General features: G+C 42.3%; 3 protein-coding genes across 6 annotated transcripts in view; 1 reads left to right on the top strand and 2 right to left on the bottom strand.

Moving 5' to 3' along the window:
* Window positions 1-7,558, bottom strand: part of LOC139371156 (intermediate filament family orphan 2b) — a 41,641-nt gene extending 34,083 nt beyond the window's left edge. Inside the window, exon 1 of one of the 4 annotated variants that reach the window (XM_071111278.1) lies at window positions 6,596-7,558. In XM_071111278.1, coding sequence (XP_070967379.1) covers window positions 6,596-7,098 — 503 coding nt within the window. In that variant the 5' untranslated portion in view covers window positions 7,099-7,558. The remainder of the gene's footprint in view (window positions 1-6,595) is intronic. The other 3 variants (XM_071111279.1, XM_071111276.1, XM_071111277.1) reach the window with 3 other exon arrangements.
* A 2,067-nt stretch (window positions 7,559-9,625) lies between these two features.
* Window positions 9,626-11,960, top strand: LOC139371155 (mRNA turnover protein 4 homolog). Its single transcript, XM_071111275.1, has 8 exons — window positions 9,626-9,714; window positions 9,998-10,056; window positions 10,171-10,274; window positions 10,415-10,496; window positions 10,584-10,651; window positions 10,791-10,942; window positions 11,138-11,214; window positions 11,336-11,960. Exons 1-8 carry the CDS (start codon window positions 9,687-9,689, stop codon window positions 11,474-11,476), a joined length of 711 nt encoding a protein of 236 aa, XP_070967376.1. The 5' UTR covers window positions 9,626-9,686; the 3' UTR covers window positions 11,477-11,960.
* Window positions 11,774-16,399, bottom strand: LOC139371154 (aldo-keto reductase family 7, member A3 (aflatoxin aldehyde reductase)). Its single transcript, XM_071111273.1, has 7 exons — window positions 16,008-16,399; window positions 15,495-15,682; window positions 15,272-15,376; window positions 14,433-14,529; window positions 12,842-12,941; window positions 12,584-12,713; window positions 11,774-12,236 (listed from the first exon to the last, which is right to left on the bottom strand). The coding sequence occupies exons 1-7, from the start codon at window positions 16,306-16,308 to the stop codon at window positions 12,075-12,077; spliced, it is 1,083 nt and encodes a 360-aa protein (XP_070967374.1). The 5' UTR covers window positions 16,309-16,399; the 3' UTR covers window positions 11,774-12,074.
* Window positions 16,400-20,674: the final 4,275 nt, after the last annotated feature.

Genomic DNA, 20,674 nt, shown 5'->3' with positions numbered 1-20,674 from the left:
AAAAAAATATATATATATATATATATCCAGTGCTGAGCTAATAGTGTAACTGACATGTTATGTTAGGTAATGTTTCATCCCCTCTCGACTGAAGTGAATGAACTACTACCAACTAGTTAGCTAGCTAGTAGCTAGCACAGCCAGTATCTAACATCTGTCGTGTATATGGAAATGTTTTGTAGCCTTTGATTTGTCCCGTTTCAACAGAAGTAAATTTGATGATGTACAATTAGTTAGAGCTAGCCAAAAGTTGGCTAAAGTTAACCATTTAGCTCACTAACTTTTGCTATTATTTTTGCCTCAATCACGCTAGACCTGAATCAACCGATGAAACCAGCGGCCAAGCGATTGAAGACTGATATTCTGATGTTTTTTCAGCGCGATACAAGTTTTATTAGTCAGGAAAACAATGTAACATTATTGATCTGTCAGTTTCCCCATCTTATTTTCTACTTTTCACACTGACACGGTATAAACAGCTCTACAGGCTTCACTGTCATGGTGCACAGTCAGTACACAACACTATGCTCATCATGTCTTAGCAGGATCAGATGGTGACATTCCATCTTGAGTCGATGGGTAGGCTAAAGTCTGGGATCTGGGAATAATTTTTATTTCAATTACTAAATCATTGATTTTATTCTTGGATAATATAATGCATAAATGTACACCAAGGTAATTCTTTGTTATGCCTCATTTGAGCAGGATCAGATGGTGACCTGGGTCTCATCAGGGTTAGGCAGCCAGAGAAGACCAGTGTATTGGTACAGATGTGAACTTACACAGATACAACACTTTATTCTCTCAGTGCAGCAAACACTGGACAAGCAAGAAGCTTCAAAGATCAAACTATTTTAAGGCAGTCTGACAACCTTCTAAAGTTGATTTCCAAACAGTATCAAGGGTTAATAGAGGCTTTTCCCAATGACACAAAAAAATGCCAAACAAAATTGATGAATGGATCCAGATATGTTAGAATTCCCAGGCATGTTCATATAAGCACAGACATAAATTACTGCAGTTTAAAACCATCCATAGAACTTACACTATATGCCAGTGAAAAAAAATATAATGCACCCAGAAATTGTATTATTCTGCTGGAGGTGTAAAACACAAATTTGCATATGTTATGGTCTTGTGAAGGCTGGCTGAATTATGGCAACAAGTATGTTCTTTTATCTCAGCATGTCTGCAGATTCTCCCTTCTCCCCGTAAAAATAAATAAAAATGCTGATCCTGGAGACTTATCAAGTTAATAGAGCTCTACAGTACTATTAGGCCTATGATATGAATTATATGAAGGACGTACTGTTTCTGTGTATTAATGTGTAGGAGTATGTGTTTTTATGTAACTTTTGCTTTCCAAACCTTTCCCATGAGAAATTTAAAAAAAGATTTGAAGGAAGTTGTGTTGGGAGAGTGTTGAGTTATTGACTAGACTGGTGGGGGTCGGACATGCAGACTGCACGGGCTGGCTGGGCGGACTGGCTGAAATTTGATATTGAGGATGTCTTAATAAAGTCAATCAAAAGTTAAGTCTTTGTATTTTATTTGTAAGAGTTGTTCATTTATTATTAGTTAAAGTTGCAACACAATATAGATTATTGAATTATCATTGATCTAGTTCAGTCTTATTAATTAAGCATATTTAATAATGATCTCTTACCTAGCTTGATGACTGTGGGCATTTTTGCTTAATTTTTGTTGTTCTAAATAGAGACAGCTAGAAGGGCCATGGGGCCATGCCTCCCCACCCCCCACTTCTAAAACCAGTTGCGCCCCCTGGGTATATTGCTCAATTGAATTTCATTTTTGTGAGACAAATGTTCAACAGCCCCTTTAAGGGCAGGAGGTTACCGTGGCAACAAGGGCACTCGAGCCGCTGGAGACGTCAGTTAGCCTACAGTGTGACTGCCTGTGAGATATGATAATCTGACTAGCAGCCGATGTCTTGGCTGAAGCATACGCTCAAACATTTAAAACAACCTTCCACCTGATGGCGAAACTCGAGGACCACCACATCTGCCTCAAGCACAAATTAATGTTCCTATGACCAGAGAAAGTGAAATATTCCTCGATATTAAAATATACACAACGAGCTGCTAATAATACATTTGACTACTCATTCATTGCAACGCAAGAGGAAGTAGGGAGTAGACGTTTTATGTTTTTTAATCGTGTTGAATAAAAATTGTTGATAGTGCTGAATATATATATTTTTTTACATTAACTCAACTCTGCTGTATTCTTTGACAGTCTCTCTCTGGTCATTGTTTTAAAAGTTATGAAATCTCTCGTAGGCTAGTATCAAACTTGTAGACACTGATTTGAGCTCTCCGATTGGCCAGCACAGTAGGCACACTCGATTTAGCCACAGATCTCCTGGTCCACTGGGTAGGCGGATTTTGTCCATTCTGACAAAATAAATGGTTCAAAATTGGAACACTTTGCCTACCCGCTGCGCAGGGCTTCTGAATCAAGTGCACCTACCGCCAACAGTGCAACACGAATATTGATCAGAGTTACCTTGTCCTATGGATATCTACAGTTATAAAATTGGCAAGGTGGTGTAAGCCTACACGAAACACAGACCTTATTTTAAGTGAATCTAAAAATATCCTATGGAATAAATGAATGAAGGAACCACTTTTCAGATTTTGCTAGAAGGTGTCATGGGAATTATGACTCGCACTTTGGTAGTAAATTCTTACCATGTCCATTATTAAAATAGAATTTCCTGCATATAGAAATTACAGTTTTTGTTTTCAACATTCATCACAGGTAACTTAAACTCTATTTTTATTCAAACAGTTGAGAGTATTTGTCTCCTAAGCAGACTGTTCAGTATCATTGTCACTTCAGAGCTGTGTGTGTGTTTTACAGATGGCAGAGAAAAGCAGAGCACCAGTGTGGGACTATTACATGGAATTGGCACCAGGGAAAGCAAGGTGTCTTATTTGTGATAAAGATGTAAGCATGGGGTCAGCAACGGCTAAATAAAAAAATACCACCAACCTGTGGAATCACCTTAAGAACACCCATCCAAAAGCCCATATGTATTATATTCAGTTAAAATAAAAGTGTTCATTGATAGATATATATATATATATACACATATACACACACACACTTCAAAAAATGGCCGATTAATCGGTATCGGCTTTTTTTGTGCTCCAATAATCGGTATCGGCGTTGAAAAATCATAATCGGTCAACCTCTAATTAAGACAGTGTAATCAGGTTTGAAATTGCAATGACAGTGTAATTCAAATGCAGTGCAAAGTTGAAGAAAATGCTACCAAAGTTCTACCAACACATTGACTGTAGTACTCGCTCTGGAAAAACATTGGACCACTGCTACTCAACTTTTCAAAAAGCCTACAAGGCCCTGCCCCACCTTCCCTTTGGCAAATCTGACCACGACTCCATTTTGCTTCTCCCTTCCTATAGACAGAAACTCAAACAGGAAGTACCCGTGCTAAGGTCTATTCAACACTGGTCTGACCAATCGGAATCCATGCTTCAAGATTGTTTTGATCATGCGGACTGAGATATGTTCCAGGTAGCCTCTGAGAATAACATTTACGAATACACGGATACGGTGACTGAGTTTATCAGGAAGTGTATAGGATATGTTGTACCCACTGTGACTATTAAAACCTACCCAAACCAGAAACAGTAGATAGATGCCAGCATTCATGCAAAACTGAAAGTGCAAACCACCACATATAACCATGGCAAGGTGACTGGGAATATGGCCGAATACAAACAGTGTAGTTATTCCCTCCGAAAGGCAATCAAACAGGCAAAATGTCAGTACAGAGACAAAGTGGAGTCACAATTCAATGGCTCAGACACGAAGCATATGTTTTTAAAATATTTTTTTCTATTTAACTAGGCAACGAATTCTTATTTATATGGTAGGTTCTACAGACAATCACAGACTACAAAAGGAAAACCAGCCACGTTGTGGACACCGGCATCTTGCTTCAGGACAAGCTAAACACCTTCTTTGTCCGTTTTGAGGAGAACACAATACCACTGACGCGGCCAGCTACCAAGGACTGTGGGCTCTCCTTCTCCATGGCCGACGTGAGTAATACATTTAAGCGTGCTAACCCTCACAAGGCTGCCGGCCCAGACGGCATCCCTAGCCGCGTCCTCAGAGCATGTACAGACCAGCTGGCTGGAGTGTTTACGGACATATTCAATCTCTCCCTACCCCAGGCTGCTGTCCCCACTTACTTCAAGATGTCCACCATTGTTCCAATACCCAAGAAAGCAAAGGTAACTGAAGTAAATAGCAATAGTCCAGTAGCACTCACTTCTGTCATCATGAAGTGCTTGAAAGTCTAGTTAAGGATCATATCACCTCTACCTTACCTGACACCTTAGACTCACTTAAATTTGCTTACAACCCCAATAGATCCACAGACGATGCAATCACTGTATGCCCTATCCCATCTGGACAAGAGGAATACTTGTATGTAAGAATGCTGTTCATTGACTATAGCTCAGCATTCAACACCATAGTACCCTCCAAGCTCATCATTAAGCTTGGGGCCCTGGGTCTGATCCCCACCCTGTGCAACTGGGTCCTAGACTTCATGATGGGCCACCCCTAGGTGGTGAAGGTAAGAAACAACACCTCCACTTTGCTAATCCTCAACACCTTGGCCCCACAAGGGTACATGCTCAGTCCCCTCCTACACTCCCTGTTCACCCATGACTGCGTGGACATGCACGCCTCCAACTCAATCATCAAGTTTGCAGACGACACAACAGTAGAAGGCCTGATTACCAACAATGACGAGACAGCCTACAGGGAGGAGGTGAGGGCCCTGGGAGAGTGGTGCCAGGAAAATAACCTCTCACTCAACATCAACAAAACAAAGAAGCTGATCGTGGACTTCAGGAAACAGCAGAGGGAGCACGCCCCTATCCACATCGACGGGACAGCAGTGGAGAAGGTGGACAGCTTCAAGGTCCTTAGTGTACACATCACTGACAATCTGAAATGGTCCACCCACACAGACAGTGTGGTGAAGAAGGCGCAACAACACCTCTTCAATCTCAGGAGGCTGAGGAAATTTGGCTTGGCTCCTAAAACCCTCACAAACTTTTACAAATGCACAATTGAGAGCATCCTGTAGGGCTATATCACCGCCTGGTACGGCAACTGCACTGCCCGCAACCGCAGGGCTCTCCAGAGGGTGGTGTGGTCTGGCCAAACTACCTTGCCCTCCAGGACGGTCAAAAAGATCATCAAGGACATCAACCACCAGAGCCACGGCCTGTTCACCCGCTATCATCCAGAAGGCGAGGTCAGTACAGGTGCATCAAAGCTGGGACCGAGAGACTGAAAAACAGCTGCTATCTGAAGGTCATCAGACTGTTAAATAGCCATCACTAGCCGGCTTCCACCAATTTACACAACCCTGCACCATAGAGGCTGCTGCCCTATATACATCAACTTGGAATCACTGGCCACTTGAATAATGTTTACGTTTTGCTTTACTCATCTCATATCTATATACTGTATTCTATTCTACTGTATTTTAGTCAATGCCACACCGACATTGCTCAATCTAATATTTATATATTTCTTAATTCTATTATTTTACATTTGTGTGTATTGTCATGAATTGTTATATACTACTGCACTGTTGGAGCTAGGAACACAAGCATTTCACTACATTCGCAATAACATCTGCTAAATATGTGTATGCGACCAATACAATTGGATTTTTCCCACCATTTTCCATCGGACATACCCTCTAGTTTCAGCATCCTGGCTACATGTATTACTGTACCAACGTGAGACACTGCAAACAACAAGTATTGTATAATCTCTGGCGGCTTTTAGCTATATTCTTTCTTATTTCTATCATCCCACCATGATAACACCACCTTCGGGCCTAGAAGCCACATAACTGCTCATTGGTCACTGGTCAGTGAAGGTTTCAAACAATGGTTCATCTCTATTATTCCATAGGATTGAATGTAACCAGCCTATACTTGACACAGTGTCAAACAACAAAACACCCAGCAGGAACAGATGAATGACGGCTCTCGGGTACCTAACTTTGGTCCCAGGGAGGTACAGAGTGCACGGTTTTGTTCCAGCCCAGCAGTAACAAACCTGATTCAGCCAATCATGGAGGATGATTAGTTCATTATTTCAAACGGGTGTGTTAGTACTGGGTTGGGGAAAACGCCTGCCGACCTAGTAGAGTGAAAATTAAACAATTATGTAAAAAGTTAACAAATCTGCCTGGAGTTAAAACTAAACTTAAGTCTAGAGGGTATCGCGCAATCGCATGGTTTTGGCAAGCGTTACAATACCCTTGCTGCTTGGCTACCAAAATATGCAATGAATCAGAGTTGCAGTTTCTTTATATTAAGCTACCAATGACGCATTTCATTAATTCCTATCTGGTGACAAATAATCTGCGTATATTATTACCATCCAATTAGAATGAAATGCAGCAATAAAGTGTAGACTGATGCTGCTGCTCCAGTCAGGCCTAAAACTGCTGCAATGGGAAATGCGCACTGATGTCACTGTCTGAATGCAGTAGTTTGTTGGTACTTACCTTCTCCTGTATTCGTCTCTCTCTCGCTTGACTTTAGCCAAAACATTATACAGAGCTCTTATTTCTGGTGTGATGGTATCGATTTGGACCCCAACACCGTCCGGGTGATTCCAGGACACACCGGGCCCCTGGAGAGTCTCATAGCGCTCGCCGTGTCTCCTCACGTGCGTGAAACTCCAAATGGTACCAGGTAGTCGGGATTCAGTAGAGTCGGTTTGGACAGCTACTTCACGTGTGTATACTTGGTATCGTTGTTGCTCCAAGGCTTGCTGCAGTTGGTTCTCTAATAATTTGTTTCTCCGCTCTAGTTCATGAACCTTAGCAAGAAAACAGCGAAACCGCAGGTTCAGAGTCTTCAGTACATGGATATTGGACCCCAAATCATTTCGCAGAGCACTGGTTACCGCGCCCGACCCAGAAGTGGACATACGACTGACAGGAACTGTATCGATCATAGCAGCAGGCGAAGTATCAAAAAAAGAGTTCATCATACTGGTATACATAAAACTGATAACCGCTGGTTTTAATGCTTGGTTTGCTAAAATAATTTAACAACCAAGCCGATCCTATTTCTGCATATCCTCCAAAAGGCCAGTTCCCCACGGAGTTTCTTATGATGTGGCTCTTTGAAATGAGATTGACAGCGCAGTTGAAGGTGATGCAACCATCGCTTTCCTCAAACCTCCAGAAAACACATGTTCCTATTGGTGCGAAGAAAAACACAATGGTATCCACAAACAGATCATCTTATCCGCTCAACCGGCAACGCTCCATCCTCCTCTGCTATACGCAGGAATATGAGACACCGTGCCTTTGATTTGTCAGATACTGAATGCTCTCAGTTACTCCCTTTCCCATTCTCTCTACACTACTCTCTCTCTCTTTCTCTTCGCTCCTATTCACGTATCTCTCCGAACTCTGGTACCGCGGTGTGATAACACTATGCTTCTAGTCTATAGCCCTGCCTCGTCGAGGAGCCGCTGGATCATGTTTCAAGCTGCTCAACTGGGCAACTTATGCATCGCCCCTCCCATTCTCCGCCACGCCCCCTCACGAGCAAAAACAAACTCACGCGCTTACAGTACAAAAATAAATCATAAAGCCCGAAGTGCAGAAAATTAGGGAAAATACAGTTCCCTAAAATGTAATGATGGACAAATTATCCATATAATTAGACTAGGCTACCGTTTTTGTTCAAGGTAGCCTAGTCTAATTGTAGGGATAATTTGTCCTTCGTTACATTTTGGGGAACTGTATGTTCCCTCATATTTCTGCATTTGGGGCTTCAGAGCTCCCAGTCAACCTCTGCACAAAACACAAATTGTTCAACCTTAAAATGAAGCAAAACAATATCACTTTAAAAAAAAGATGACAGCGTGATAGATGGCCATCAAATGATCAAATCCATAAAGTTTGGTGTATTTGAGAGCACTAGCTGTTCCGGATGACTGTGTGATCTGCTTTCCATAGACAATGTGAGTAAGACCTTTAATTAAACAGGTTAATATCCGCAGACCGTATACCAGGACTCTAATATTTGCAGACAGAGTACCAGGAAGTGTACTCAGAGCATGCACTGGCCAGCTGGCAATTGTCTTCACTGACATATTCAACCTATCCCTGACCTTGTCTGTAATATCAACTTTTTTCAAGCAGACCACCATAGTCCCCATGCCCAAGAATGCCAAGGTAACCTGCCTAAATGACTATCGCCCCATAGCACTCACATCAATAGCAATGAAATGCTTTGAAAGGCTCCAATTCGCATACCACCGCAACAGACCACACATCTCTAATGCACTCCACACTGCCCTCACCCACCTGGACAATAAGAATACCTATGTAAGCATTCAACACCATAGTCCCCTCCAAGCTCATCACCAAACTCAGGACCCTGTGACTGAACACCTCCCTCTGTAACTGGATCTTGGATGCCCTGACGGGCCACCGCCAGGTGTAGAGTGTGGGCAACAAAACATCCTCCACGCTGACCATCAACATGGGGGCACCTCATGGGTGTGTGCTCGCTCCCCTCCTGTACTCCCTGTTTACCCATGACTGCGTGGCCATGCACAACTCCAACACATCAAGCTTTCTGACGACATGACCGTGGTAGGACTGATCACTGACATCGATGAGGCAGCCTATAGGGAGGAGGTCAGAGACCTGGCAGTGTGGTGCCAGGACAACAACCTCTCTCTCAACACCAGCAAGACAAAGGAGCTGATTGTGGACTAAAGATTTGGCATGGGCCCTCAGATCCTCAAAAAGTTATACTGCTGCACCATTAACTTGACTGGCTGCATTACTGCTTGGTACAGCAACTGCATTGCACCTGACCGTAAGGCGCTACAGAGGGTGGTGAGTACGGCCTAGTACATCACTGGGGTCGAGCTCCTTGCCGTCCAGGACCTCTATACCAGTTGGTCAGAGGAAGGCCACCTTTCTCACTTCAGGTTCACAGATAACGTAACACATAAACTCATCTGGCATAGAGAATTATTACACAAACCGGGCAGGCAACACCCACATAGATGGTTCTATCACTGTATCCATTTTTTGTTAAAGCAGTACACATTGATTAACTATCCTACATTGAATCACATTTCAGAGATGCACATGCCACAGACATCTCACTCAAGGGACACTGCTGTCAATTTTGCTGTTATTGCGGCACGTTAATTATGCAAAGATGTAGCTACATTATTGACACTCAACAGAAAACTCCATAGAATAAAGAAGGAAATCATTATTTCTGTCACACAATACTGTTCTAATGGCTTTATTATGATTGCCTTGTTAATACACTTATTTGTGCACTCTTATGTTTGCAGGGTTCCATCTGCTGGGGGAAATGAGACATGTCTGTAAAGCACATTTTTCTACACGTTTAATACAGATGATTAAATAATGTATTCCTATTATCAAACTCAATATCGCATTTAAATTCAATGATGCGACAGAAAATTATCTCATAAAATGCAAGTGAATCGTGAATTATTGTCAGGCATATTTTGGACAGCTATGTTCAGTAGACAGAAACACGTGGAGTCCTTTTCCTCCCTAGGTCTTGTTCTACAACGCGATAACCATGCCAAAGTCAAAGAGGGACAAGAAAAGTAGGTTTTTATGTCAGATTCATCCAGTAGATGAAGAGTATATTAAGTATAGTTTGGATTAATGCATTACTTGAGGTAGCAGTTCACTACTGTAGCATTTGCAGGGGATGTATTGCATCAAGAGGTGAAAGAGGAGCCCGCTAGCTAGCTAACTACATACTCTAACCATCTAGCACCATAAGCTAATAGCAAGCAGGTTATGTTTGCAAATATAGCTATTGCTGAATTTTTTTTGTTGTCCTGTAGGTATTAACCCTTATTGTGTGCCCTTTTCACTTCTCAGTTTCACTAACAAAAACAGCCAAGAAGGGTCTGGAAACAAAACAGAACTTAATAGAAGAGGTAACTATTTCTGACCATTCAATCCTAGTTAGCTTGTTGTTTCCTGCCTGACAATGATATCCAGCTAAAACTCTTTGGCTAATAGTCTGTATCTGTATGTCCGTGGCCTTATAGTTGCGGAAATGTGTGGATATGTACAAGCACCTGTTCATCTTCTCTGTGGCAAACATGAGGAACAACAAATTGAAAGACATCAGGACAGCCTGGAAACACAGTCGGTAAGAACACTCAACACACTAGTCTATGCAGCCTGGTTCTCATTATTAAGACAAATCAAATGGTCAGACACCTACGTGTTATGTGTATAAATACATGTAGCTGACTAGCCAGTTTGACTAAGGTTTTTCTTCACTTTCAGATTCTTTTTTGGAAAAAACAAAGTGATGATGATCGCTATAGGTAAAGGATCAACAAGCGAGTACAAAGACAATTTGCACAAGGTATGTCACATCTGTGATAAAGTGAGGATCAAATTGCACAATGACACTGCAAGGGGTTCAATTAATGTCAGCCTGCTTATTTTGTAGGTCAGCAGGTTTCTGAGAGGAGAAGTGGGTGTGTTATTCACAAATAAAACCAAAGAAGAGGTACAAGAGTAAGTAGATCAATATTTTGCATTTCCATTAGATGTACAATCATTAGCTTGAGTCCTTTTTTGCAACGATCCATTGCTGAGGCTGATTCCTTGTCCTCTGGTAGTTTCATAAGTTTTTCTCTTGATAAATGTTCTTCAGGTATTTCAGCCAGTTCAAAGAGATGGATTTTGCACGAGCAGGAAACAAGGCAGGGATGGCCTTAACACTTGATGAAGGACCCCTGGAACAGTTCCCTCACTCCATGGAGCCACAGCTGAGACAGTTGGGACTCCCCACAGCACTCAAGAAAGGTGAGAACGCTTTAAGTCTGTAATGAAAGGATGTCCCTAACCTCCATCTAGTGACCTGTTTTGTTTGTTTCAAATGAACTTTTTATGCTTCTGATATAAACTTCTGATCTAACCTGAGGTTTTCTTTTGATTCATTCCCAAGGAGAAGGAATACATGTTGCAATTATTGGCTTATACCCCATTGTTTTGTCGTAGGAGTGGTGACGCTACTGAAAGACCATGAAGTGTGCAAAGAGGGAGACACACTAACCCCTGAACAGGCCCGTATACTGGTGAGTTCTAAAGCGTCCCCCAGTCTACACCTGATAGGCCTGAGACATTTTGCAAGTCCAGTTGCTAGATGGTCCCATAAATGTCTTATCTAATCAAATTAACTTATTTTCCATAACATAGAAACTCTTTGGGATTGAGATGGCTGAATTCAGAGTGCAGATCCAGTGCATGTGGAACTCTGAAACGAGCGACTTTGAGAAGCTAGCTGAGGAAGAGGCCATGCAGGATAACGATGAGGAAGAAGGGAATGAATCTGGATAGAGCAATGGACTTCTCAGACTTGTTTTTAATACCGTGCCTTTTTTTTTAGGTCAAAACAAACTACTTTAAAGTGTTTCCTAATTGCAATGTTACCCATGGAATTGTGTATATACATTTGTGCTTTATACATTTTTTTTGGTCCACTCAAATACAACAGTACAAACTTACAGTATGCTGGGTTGTGTCCTATAAAACATCCCACAAAAGAAAGTTGGAATTGTTAATGCGAAGTATATCTTTAAGCTAGGCTGTAAAATCGCAACGCCATGGCAGATATCATTAAGGAAAAAAATACTGTCCCAATTGCTCCACAGTTTATTAAAGTCAAGACAGCCACCAGAAAAAGTTTCCTGAACCCAACTACCCTCAATTTACATGAAGTGATATAATAGGACCAAAATCATAATCAGCACTTTTTTTATAATTTCATTAAAGCATCAATCTGATAACCAAACTGACTTATTTATAAAAAACCTACATCTCACTGTACATGTTAATTAGCTAACTGTATACGGCACATTTGGTAAAAAGGCAACAGTCAGTGGATATAGTCGATCAGATGTGGGCTCTAAACTAGCCAGGGTTGTTGAGGAGCCATCTAGCGGAAGTAATTGGGGCACTCGTGGGCCACCAGGTCCCAGGCATGTTTGAATGCCTCCACCACACGCTCATCCAGCGGCCCATCCTCAGAGGCAGAAAGGTTTTGATCTAGCTGCTCCATACTGGACATCCCAATGATTACACCATCTCCCAAATCACCCTGGAACAGTGGAGACAAAGCCCAGGTATAAGAGGACCCACCAATTAACACTATATACACCACACTTTTTTATTCAATTTATGAAGATTGTTTAAATAGTACTGCTGACATTGAGTGAAATGTTCCTTTTCACATTGTAAAGAAAAAAAACTGATTTGTAATCATTGACTTATTACAGGCAGCCCAATTCTGATCTTTTTCCCAATTCTGGCAAAAGAGCTGATCTGATTAGTGGAATTAGTCAATTACTGGAAAAATGTCTGCATTAGGCTGCCTGTGTAAATGCAGCCAAAGTGACCTAGCTGATAGTGAGTTGTCCCTGTTCATTATTGAATGTGGTCGGTTACCTTGAGGTGGGAGTGGTGGTACATCCAGCGTAGAGCAGCAGATGTCATGGAGGGTTTGTTAGAGCCATACGCTGTCTCCATGGCCTTCTGAACAAGGTCTATCGCCTGGAAGTGGCTCTCTTTCCAGTACCTGACACACAACACAAATCCAAATGTAATGTTTAATTGTATCTAGTGTAAAGCTAATCTGGACAAATCATGTTAATGTAACTACTGTGACCATACTAGTTTATTAATACCATTTTATTCTGTTCTCACCTGTCTCTGTAAGCACCAGCCCAGTTGTTACCAAAGAAACGTCCTGAAGGCTGAGAACCTTCTTTGTCCTGATAATGGTACTTCCCTGTGAGAAGGCCCCCTGGTTGCACAGAAGAACAGCGTGAATGTTAAACCATGTTCTCACACTAGACATTGAGATTTTTTTATGATCCTCAAAATCTTGCCATTTTAGAGGCGTTATAAACTCAGCAAAAAAAGAAACGTCCTCACACTGTCAACTGCGTTTATTTTCAGCAAACTTAACATGTGTAAATATTTGTATGAACATAAGATTCAACAACAGACATAAATTGAACAAGTTCCACAGATGTAACAGAAATTGAATAATGTGTCCCTGAACAAAGGGGGGGTCAAAATCAAAAGTAACAGTCAGTATCTGGTGTGGCCACCAGCTACATTAAGTACTGCTGTGCATCTCATGGACTGCACCAGATTTGCCAGTTCTTCCACCAAGGCACCTGCAAGTTCCCAGACATTTCTGGGGGGAATGGCCCTAGCCCTCACCCTCCAATCCAACAGGTCCCAGACGTGCTAAATGGGATTGAGATCCGGGCTCTTTGATGGCCATGGCAGAACACTGACATTCCTGTCTTGCAGGAAATCACGCACAGAATGAGCAGTATGGCTGGTGGCATTGTCATGCTGGAGGGTCATGTCAGGATGAGCCTGCAGGAAGGGTACCACATGAGGGAGGAAGATGTCTTCCCTGTAACGCACAGCGTTGAGATTGCATGCAATGACAACAAGCTCAGTTCGATGATGCTGTGACACACCTCCCCAGACCATGATGGGCCCTCCACCGCCCATTTGATCCCGCTCCAGAGTACAGGCCTCGGTGTAATGCTCATTCCTTCGACGATAAACGCAAATCCGACCATCATCCCTGGTGAGACAAAACCGGACTCGTCAGTGAAGCACTTTTTGCCAGTCTCTGGTCCAGCAATGGTGGGTTTGTGCCCATAGGCGACGGTGTTGCCGGTGAGGACCTGTCTTACAACAGGTAAGTTCAGCCTCTCAGCCTATTGTGGACAGTCTGAGCACTGATGGAGGGATTGTGCGTTCCTGGTGTAACTCGGGCAGTTGTTGCCATCCTGTACCTGTCCCGCAGATATGATGTTTGGCTGTACCGATCCTGTGCAGGTGTTGTTACACGTGGTCTGCCACTGCAACGACCATCAAAGGTCCGTCCTGTCTCCCTGTAGCCCTGTCTTAGGCATCTCACATTATGGACATTGCAATTTATTGCCATGGCCACATCTGCAGTCCTCATGTCTCCTTGCAGCATGCCTAAGGCACATTCAAGCAGATGAGCAGGGACCCTGGGCATCTTTCTTTTGTTTTTTTTCCAGAGTCAGTAGAAAGGCCTCTTTTTAGTGTTCTAAGTTTTCATAAGTGTGACCTTAATTTCCTACAGTCTGTAAGCTGTCTTAATGACAGTTCCACAGGTGCATGTTCATTAATTGTTTATGGTTCATAGAACAAGCATGGGAAACAGTGTTTAAACCCTTTACAATGAGTCCTGAAAAGGGGACGTTTCTTTTTTTTTTTGCTGAGTTTAGATGCACAGTACCTGCTAGAGGGTTGTATGCATAGAATCTGATGCTGTAGTATCTCAGACATGGTAGCAGTTCTGTCTCCACCTGTCGTGTGGTGGCATTGTACATTCCCTACAGAAAGGCACAGTTATTTGGTATTTTATTAGGATCCACATTAGCTGTTGCAAAATCAGCAGCTACTCTTCCTGGTGTCCACATGAAACATGACATAATTCAGAACATTAATAGACAAGAACAGCTCAAGGATAGAACTACTTTTTTTAAGGCACACGTAGCCTACATATCAATACATACAAACTATCTAGGTCAAATAGGGGAGAGGTGTTGCTTTATCTGTTTTTTGAAACCAGGTTTGCTGTTTATTTGAGCAATATGAGATGGAACGAAGTTCCATGCAATAATGGCTCTACAATACTACGCTTTTTTTATTTGTTCTGGATTTGGGGACTGTGAAAAGACCCCTGGTGGCGTAAGTGTGTGTAAGTTGACTATGCAAACAATTTGGGATTTTCAACAACATTTCTTATGAAAAGAAGTCATGCAGTCAGTCTCCTAGATACTTAGCCAAGAGAGACAGGTATACATAGTATATATATCATCCCTCTGAATACAATGACGAGCAAGACGTGCCACTCTGTTCTGGGTCAGCTGCAGCTTAACTAGGTATTTTCTTGCAGCACTGGAGCACATGACTGAACAATAATCATGATTAGACTAAACTTGCTTTTTGGAGTGTGGTGTCAAAAAAGAAAAGGATAAACAGCATTTAGAAGTGAGTTACTATTTAATAATATGATGTATTTTGAATGAAGGCAGTGTGGTATGTGACAGATGCAGACTTCCCGTGTGTTACCTGATAAACAGTGGGAAGAATCCAGTTGTTGTGTCGGCAGATGGTAAAGATTTCAGCCACTTCCCATGCAGCATAGTTTGATAAGCCAAGCTCCTTAAATTTCCCCTGAAAACCAACATAGCAATAAATGACATGTCTACAAAAGAGCCAGGTGGTGTGAAATATGCTTCAGGTGCCTGTATAACGGGGTGGGTGTGAGGAGAGTTGCCCTCCGGATCAGTACCTCTTTGTAGAGCTCATGGCAGGCCTGCAGTGTGTCCAGAATGGGGTTCTGATGGTCTGGAGCATGGAGGTAGAAGAGGTCCACACACTGTGTACGCAGTCTCTTCAGAGAAGTGTCCAGCTGAGAACGCACACTCTCTGGTTTCAGGGTCTTTCCTTCCCAGGGGTTGGCCTTGGTGGCAATGCTCACTGTAAATTCAGGCAATAAACACACACATGGCTGATAAGATCCAATCGGGTCATAGAACATGTGTAAGAAGTCATACTGGTAATGTAGCAGTGGTTTGTAACATTGCAGTTTGTTATCTGGGCACACTTTATGCACCAGTATGATTGAACTGTTAATGCACTCACCGATGTAACTACAGTTACTGTTACTACTAGTATGCATGGAATCTGGTGAAATAAAAACACTTGCAGCAGTGGTACAACATAGCATACTCAGATTATAATGTTACTTTTGTTTACAATGTTAGTATACTAGACAGTAGGCTATTAAAGCTGTATTCGTTACCCGTTTTGGGTAGATTCATTCCCCCAATGATAGTTTCTGCCTGTCCGTCTGTGTACATGAAGGCAGTGTCCAAATCATTGTGGCCGCGCTCCAAGTAGGCTTTCACCATTTTTGTGCTTGTCTCCGCGTCAGCACGCTCCCCAAACGCCATCGATCCCAGTAGTGAAATCGGGCGTTTCAATTGTGTTGATCCGGTCGAAGACATGTTGCGATGATGATAAACAATCAACGGTAAATACTTGGATCCTGAAGCGAGTCTTTGGTGAAATACACACAAGCCTACTCTTCCTCCCAAAAGCATAATAAACCGCGTTGTGTCAGCTGAGCACAGGGCAAATGACGCGCAAGCTGCCAGTAGGGGAGTGTGTTAAAGTTGCAAAACGCTTTCGTGTACGTAAAATGGGAACCCGACTGTCACAAACAGTCGGGTTACCATTGGAGCAGGAAGTACAGTGAAGAGTTCAGTTACCTCCATTCGACAATGATTTCCAGGTTCGGAGTCTTTCTATCAATAATTTGAATTCCTACACTAGGAACAGCGTGGTCCCTAATGCAGTTCTCATTTCAACCAGATGATGTCAGCAAACTACAACAGATTCCACTGAAGTATAATTCAGAACTCCATCAATGACTTGAATAGATTTTTTCCCTAAATACTGTAGCGACCTTAACCCAACACCTAGCGACCTCGTCAAGCAGTTCGGACCTCTTGGTGAAAGGTGATGGACAGTCGCTGGATCCGGGTCGTGTCCCGGTCGGGGCTACCCCTTAAATTCGCTATACTGGTGTCAGAAGTGGGATGGGTCCAGTGACTGTCAAACTAACACCTTAACCGTTACGTCAGGAGGTCCGAACCTCTTGACAAGATTGCTAGGTGTTGCGATAAGGTCGCTACATTACCCCCCTCCTTCAGAGAGAAGTGTACACGTGAGGGACTTGTTATAGAGAAGAGTGGGGACACGCTTTGCAGAAGGATAATGATCCGCCCCTTTACCCCAAAAATGTTCTCCTAAAATGACATACCCAAATCTATACTGCCTGTTGCTCAGGACCTGAAGCAAGTATATGCATATTCTTGATACCATTTGAAAGGAAACACTTTAAAGTTTGTGGAAATGTCAAAGGAATGTAGGAGAATATAACACATTAGATCTGGTAAAAGATAGTACAAAAAAAAAATGTTAAAAAAAATGTTTACCGTCATCTTTGAAATGCAAGAGAAAGGCCATAATGTATTCTTCCAATCCAGGCAATTTCGATTTTGGCCACTAGATGACAGAAGTGCATGCGCAAAGTTTTAGACTGATCCAATGAACCATTGTATTTCGGTTCAAAATATTGTTTCAAGACTACCCAAATGTGCCTAATTGGTTTATTAATAACTTTTCAAGTTCAAAACTGTGCACTCTCCTCAAACAATAGCATGGTATTCTTTCACTGTAATAGCTATTGTAAATTGGACTGTGCAGCTAGATTGACAAGAATTTAAGCTTTCTGACAATATCAGATATGTTTATGTAGTGGGAAATTGTCTTGTCACTTACAACCTCATGCTAATCGCATTAGCCTACGTTAGCTCAACCATCCCGAGGACGGGACACCGATCCTGAAGAACCAACACCTAGCGACCTTGTCAAGAGGTTTGGACCTCTTAGCTTAACGGTTAAGGTGTTAGTTTGACAGCTGCTGGACCCGGGTTTGAGTCCCGGTCAGGGCTACCCCCCCCCCCCCCCCCCCAAATTTGCTACAGTACCAACATAGCTTATATAACATAGGCAACAAGGCTACATGACAAGCATCAATTTCAACCAATGTGTTACTGTTTAACAGATTTTAATACTATCTATAAACTAATCATTAAACGCGTATAAACTACTTATAGGCCTAATATTAATAAATATTTTATAAAGTAGGCCTATAACTATCCTGTGTTACAGCTTTGCCTTTATTAGGGAAACACATCTTGTACCCCTCACATACTTTCCCACATTCATCTCATGAGCCTTCGCTCCTAGCTTATAAACCTGTCATTTGAATGGACTACACTGTTTACTAAATACATCACATAGTCCTCTAATGTTGATGTCAATGTGACATCTGCATGTTTGCAGAGTCATGGCCTATGCCTATGGAATACTCTGTGCCATTGTGTCACTTCCTTGTCAACAGAAGTCAGCACTAACAGTACGTAACTATTTGGCCTATAAGAGCACAGTATCAAGATGAGGGATAATCCCACATATACACATTTATTTTCTCCAAGCTCTCACTGAGACAGATGGAAACACAATGACTAAAACAGTAAGTTCTAATAATCTTGTTATATTCATATTTCATTTGGTAGGCTATTTCAAATTAAAATACCCCTGCAAAAATGCCAATTATGTCAGGAGAAAGTCTTCAAATTATGTGTAGGCCTAACTATTGCAGAACAATCCATGGTCCCTGTGTGTGTAACCATTTCACCCATTGCAGTGGTAATTAGACCATGGCTGGTATTGACCCTCTGGGCCTTTGGTCATTAGATTAGATGGAGAGCAGCAGTAACTTTGACCCATCTGACCACAGGCAGCATCAGCTGTGCCCTGCACACTGACCTGTGCAGCTTGACCACCCACAGTCTTCCTCCATAACTCACATAAGTGGCATATCTCCCCCTTCTCTCTCTGCTCTATTGCAACTATAGGTTCCTCTTTGGGTAGGATTAGGCAGCAGTGGATACCAATAACACATTGCCCCTGAATTGGAAACTGCTCTGTTCTGATATGTCATGAAGATGTGTGTGAAGTGTGATGTTGTATGTCTGAAATTACTTGTTGATCTACCTGCTGCCAAATATAGGCATACAATATAGGCATAATTGTATTGTAGCCTAAGGGGCCCTCACATCAATTCACAAGGCTTTCGACTCTGTCAATCACTGTATTCTTATCGGCAGACTCAACAGCCTTGGTTTCTCTAATGAATGCCTCGCCTGGTTCACTAAATACTTCTCAGATAGAGTTCAGTGTGTCAAATCGGAGGGCCTGTTGTCCGGACCTCTGGCAGTCTCTATGGGGGTGCCACAGGGTTCAACTCTCGGGCCGACTCTTTTCTCTGTATATATCAATGATGTTGCTCTTGCTACGGGTGATTCTTTGATCCACCTCTATGCAGACGACACCATTCTGTATACATCTGGTCCTTCTTTGGACACTGTGTTAACAAACCTCCATACGAGCTTCAAAGCCATACAACACTCCTTCTGATGCCTCCATCTGCTCTTAAATGCTAGTAAAATTAAATGCATGCTCTTCAACTAATCGCTGCCCGCACCCGCCCGCCCGACTCTGGACGGTTCTGACTTAGAATATGTGGACAACTATAAATACCTTGGAGTCTGGCTAGACTGTAGATTATCCTTCCAGACTCACATTAAGCATCTCCAATCCAAAGTTAAATCTAGAATCGGCTTCCTATTTCGCAACAAAGCATCCTTCACTCATGCTGCCAAATTTATCCTCATAAAACTGACTATCCTACCGATCCTTGACTTCAGCGATGTCATTTACAAATTAGCCTCCAATGCTCTACTCAGCAAATTGGATGCAGTCTATCACAGTGCCGTCCGTTTTGTCACCAAAGCCCCATATACTACCCACCACTGCGACCTGTATGCTCATGTTGGCTGGTCCACGCTATGTATTCGTCGCCAAACCCACTGGCTCTAGGTCATCTATAAATCTTTGCTAGGTATAGCTCCGCCTTATCTCAGTTCACTGGTCACCATAGCAGCACCCATCATCAGCAGGTATATTTCACTGGTCATCTCCAAAGCCAACACCCACTTTGGTCACCTTTCCTTACAGTTCTCTGCTGCCAATGACTGGAACGAATTGCAAAAATCACGGAAGTTGGAGACTTATATCTCCCTCACTAACTTTAAGCGCAGCTGTCAGAGCAGGTTACTGATCGCTGCAGCTGTACACAGCCCATCTGTAAATAGCCCATCCAACCAACTACCTACCTCATCCCCATATTTGTTTTTGTTTTTCTGCTCTTTTGCATACCAGTATTTCTACTTGCACATCCTCATCTGCACATATATCACTCCAGTGTAAATTGCTAAAGTGTAATTACTTTGCCACTATTGGCCTATTAATTGCCTTACCTTTCCTTTGCACACACTGTATACAGATTTTTCTATTGTGTTATTGACTTACGTTTGTTTATCCGATGTGTAACTCTGTGTTGCTGTTTTAGTCACACTGCTTTGCTTTATCTTGGCCAGGTCGCAGTTGTAAATGAGAACTTGTTCTCAACTGACCTACCTGGTTAAATAAAGGTGAGAAAAAAAAGAAAAAAAACATGAATATCTGAAGAAAATTATTCAGTTTTAACTTGCAACATGTTACAACACCAGGACATTTTGGGGGAAAAAGCTAACATCTCTGTTATTGTCCCAATCCATTCCATTGAAATTATCCATAATCTCTTCAAACAATCTGGACTCAGGGGTAGACATAACACAGTAAATGTAAATCCGGGACACTCCAATTAGTATAATATGTTACGAAATACAATTAGTATGATAAGTTACGAATTCCAATTTGTTGTTAGCTAGGTGGGTAACGCTAATGCAAGCTAGGCTAGTTTAGCTAGGTTAGTGTTAGGAGGTAGGCTAGGGG

Source organism: Oncorhynchus clarkii, chromosome 17, assembly GCF_045791955.1.
Source record: "Oncorhynchus clarkii lewisi isolate Uvic-CL-2024 chromosome 17, UVic_Ocla_1.0, whole genome shotgun sequence".
In the NCBI taxonomy this organism is placed as follows: domain Eukaryota; kingdom Metazoa; phylum Chordata; class Actinopteri; order Salmoniformes; family Salmonidae; genus Oncorhynchus; species Oncorhynchus clarkii.
This window is presented reverse-complemented; position numbering and strand designations above follow the sequence as displayed.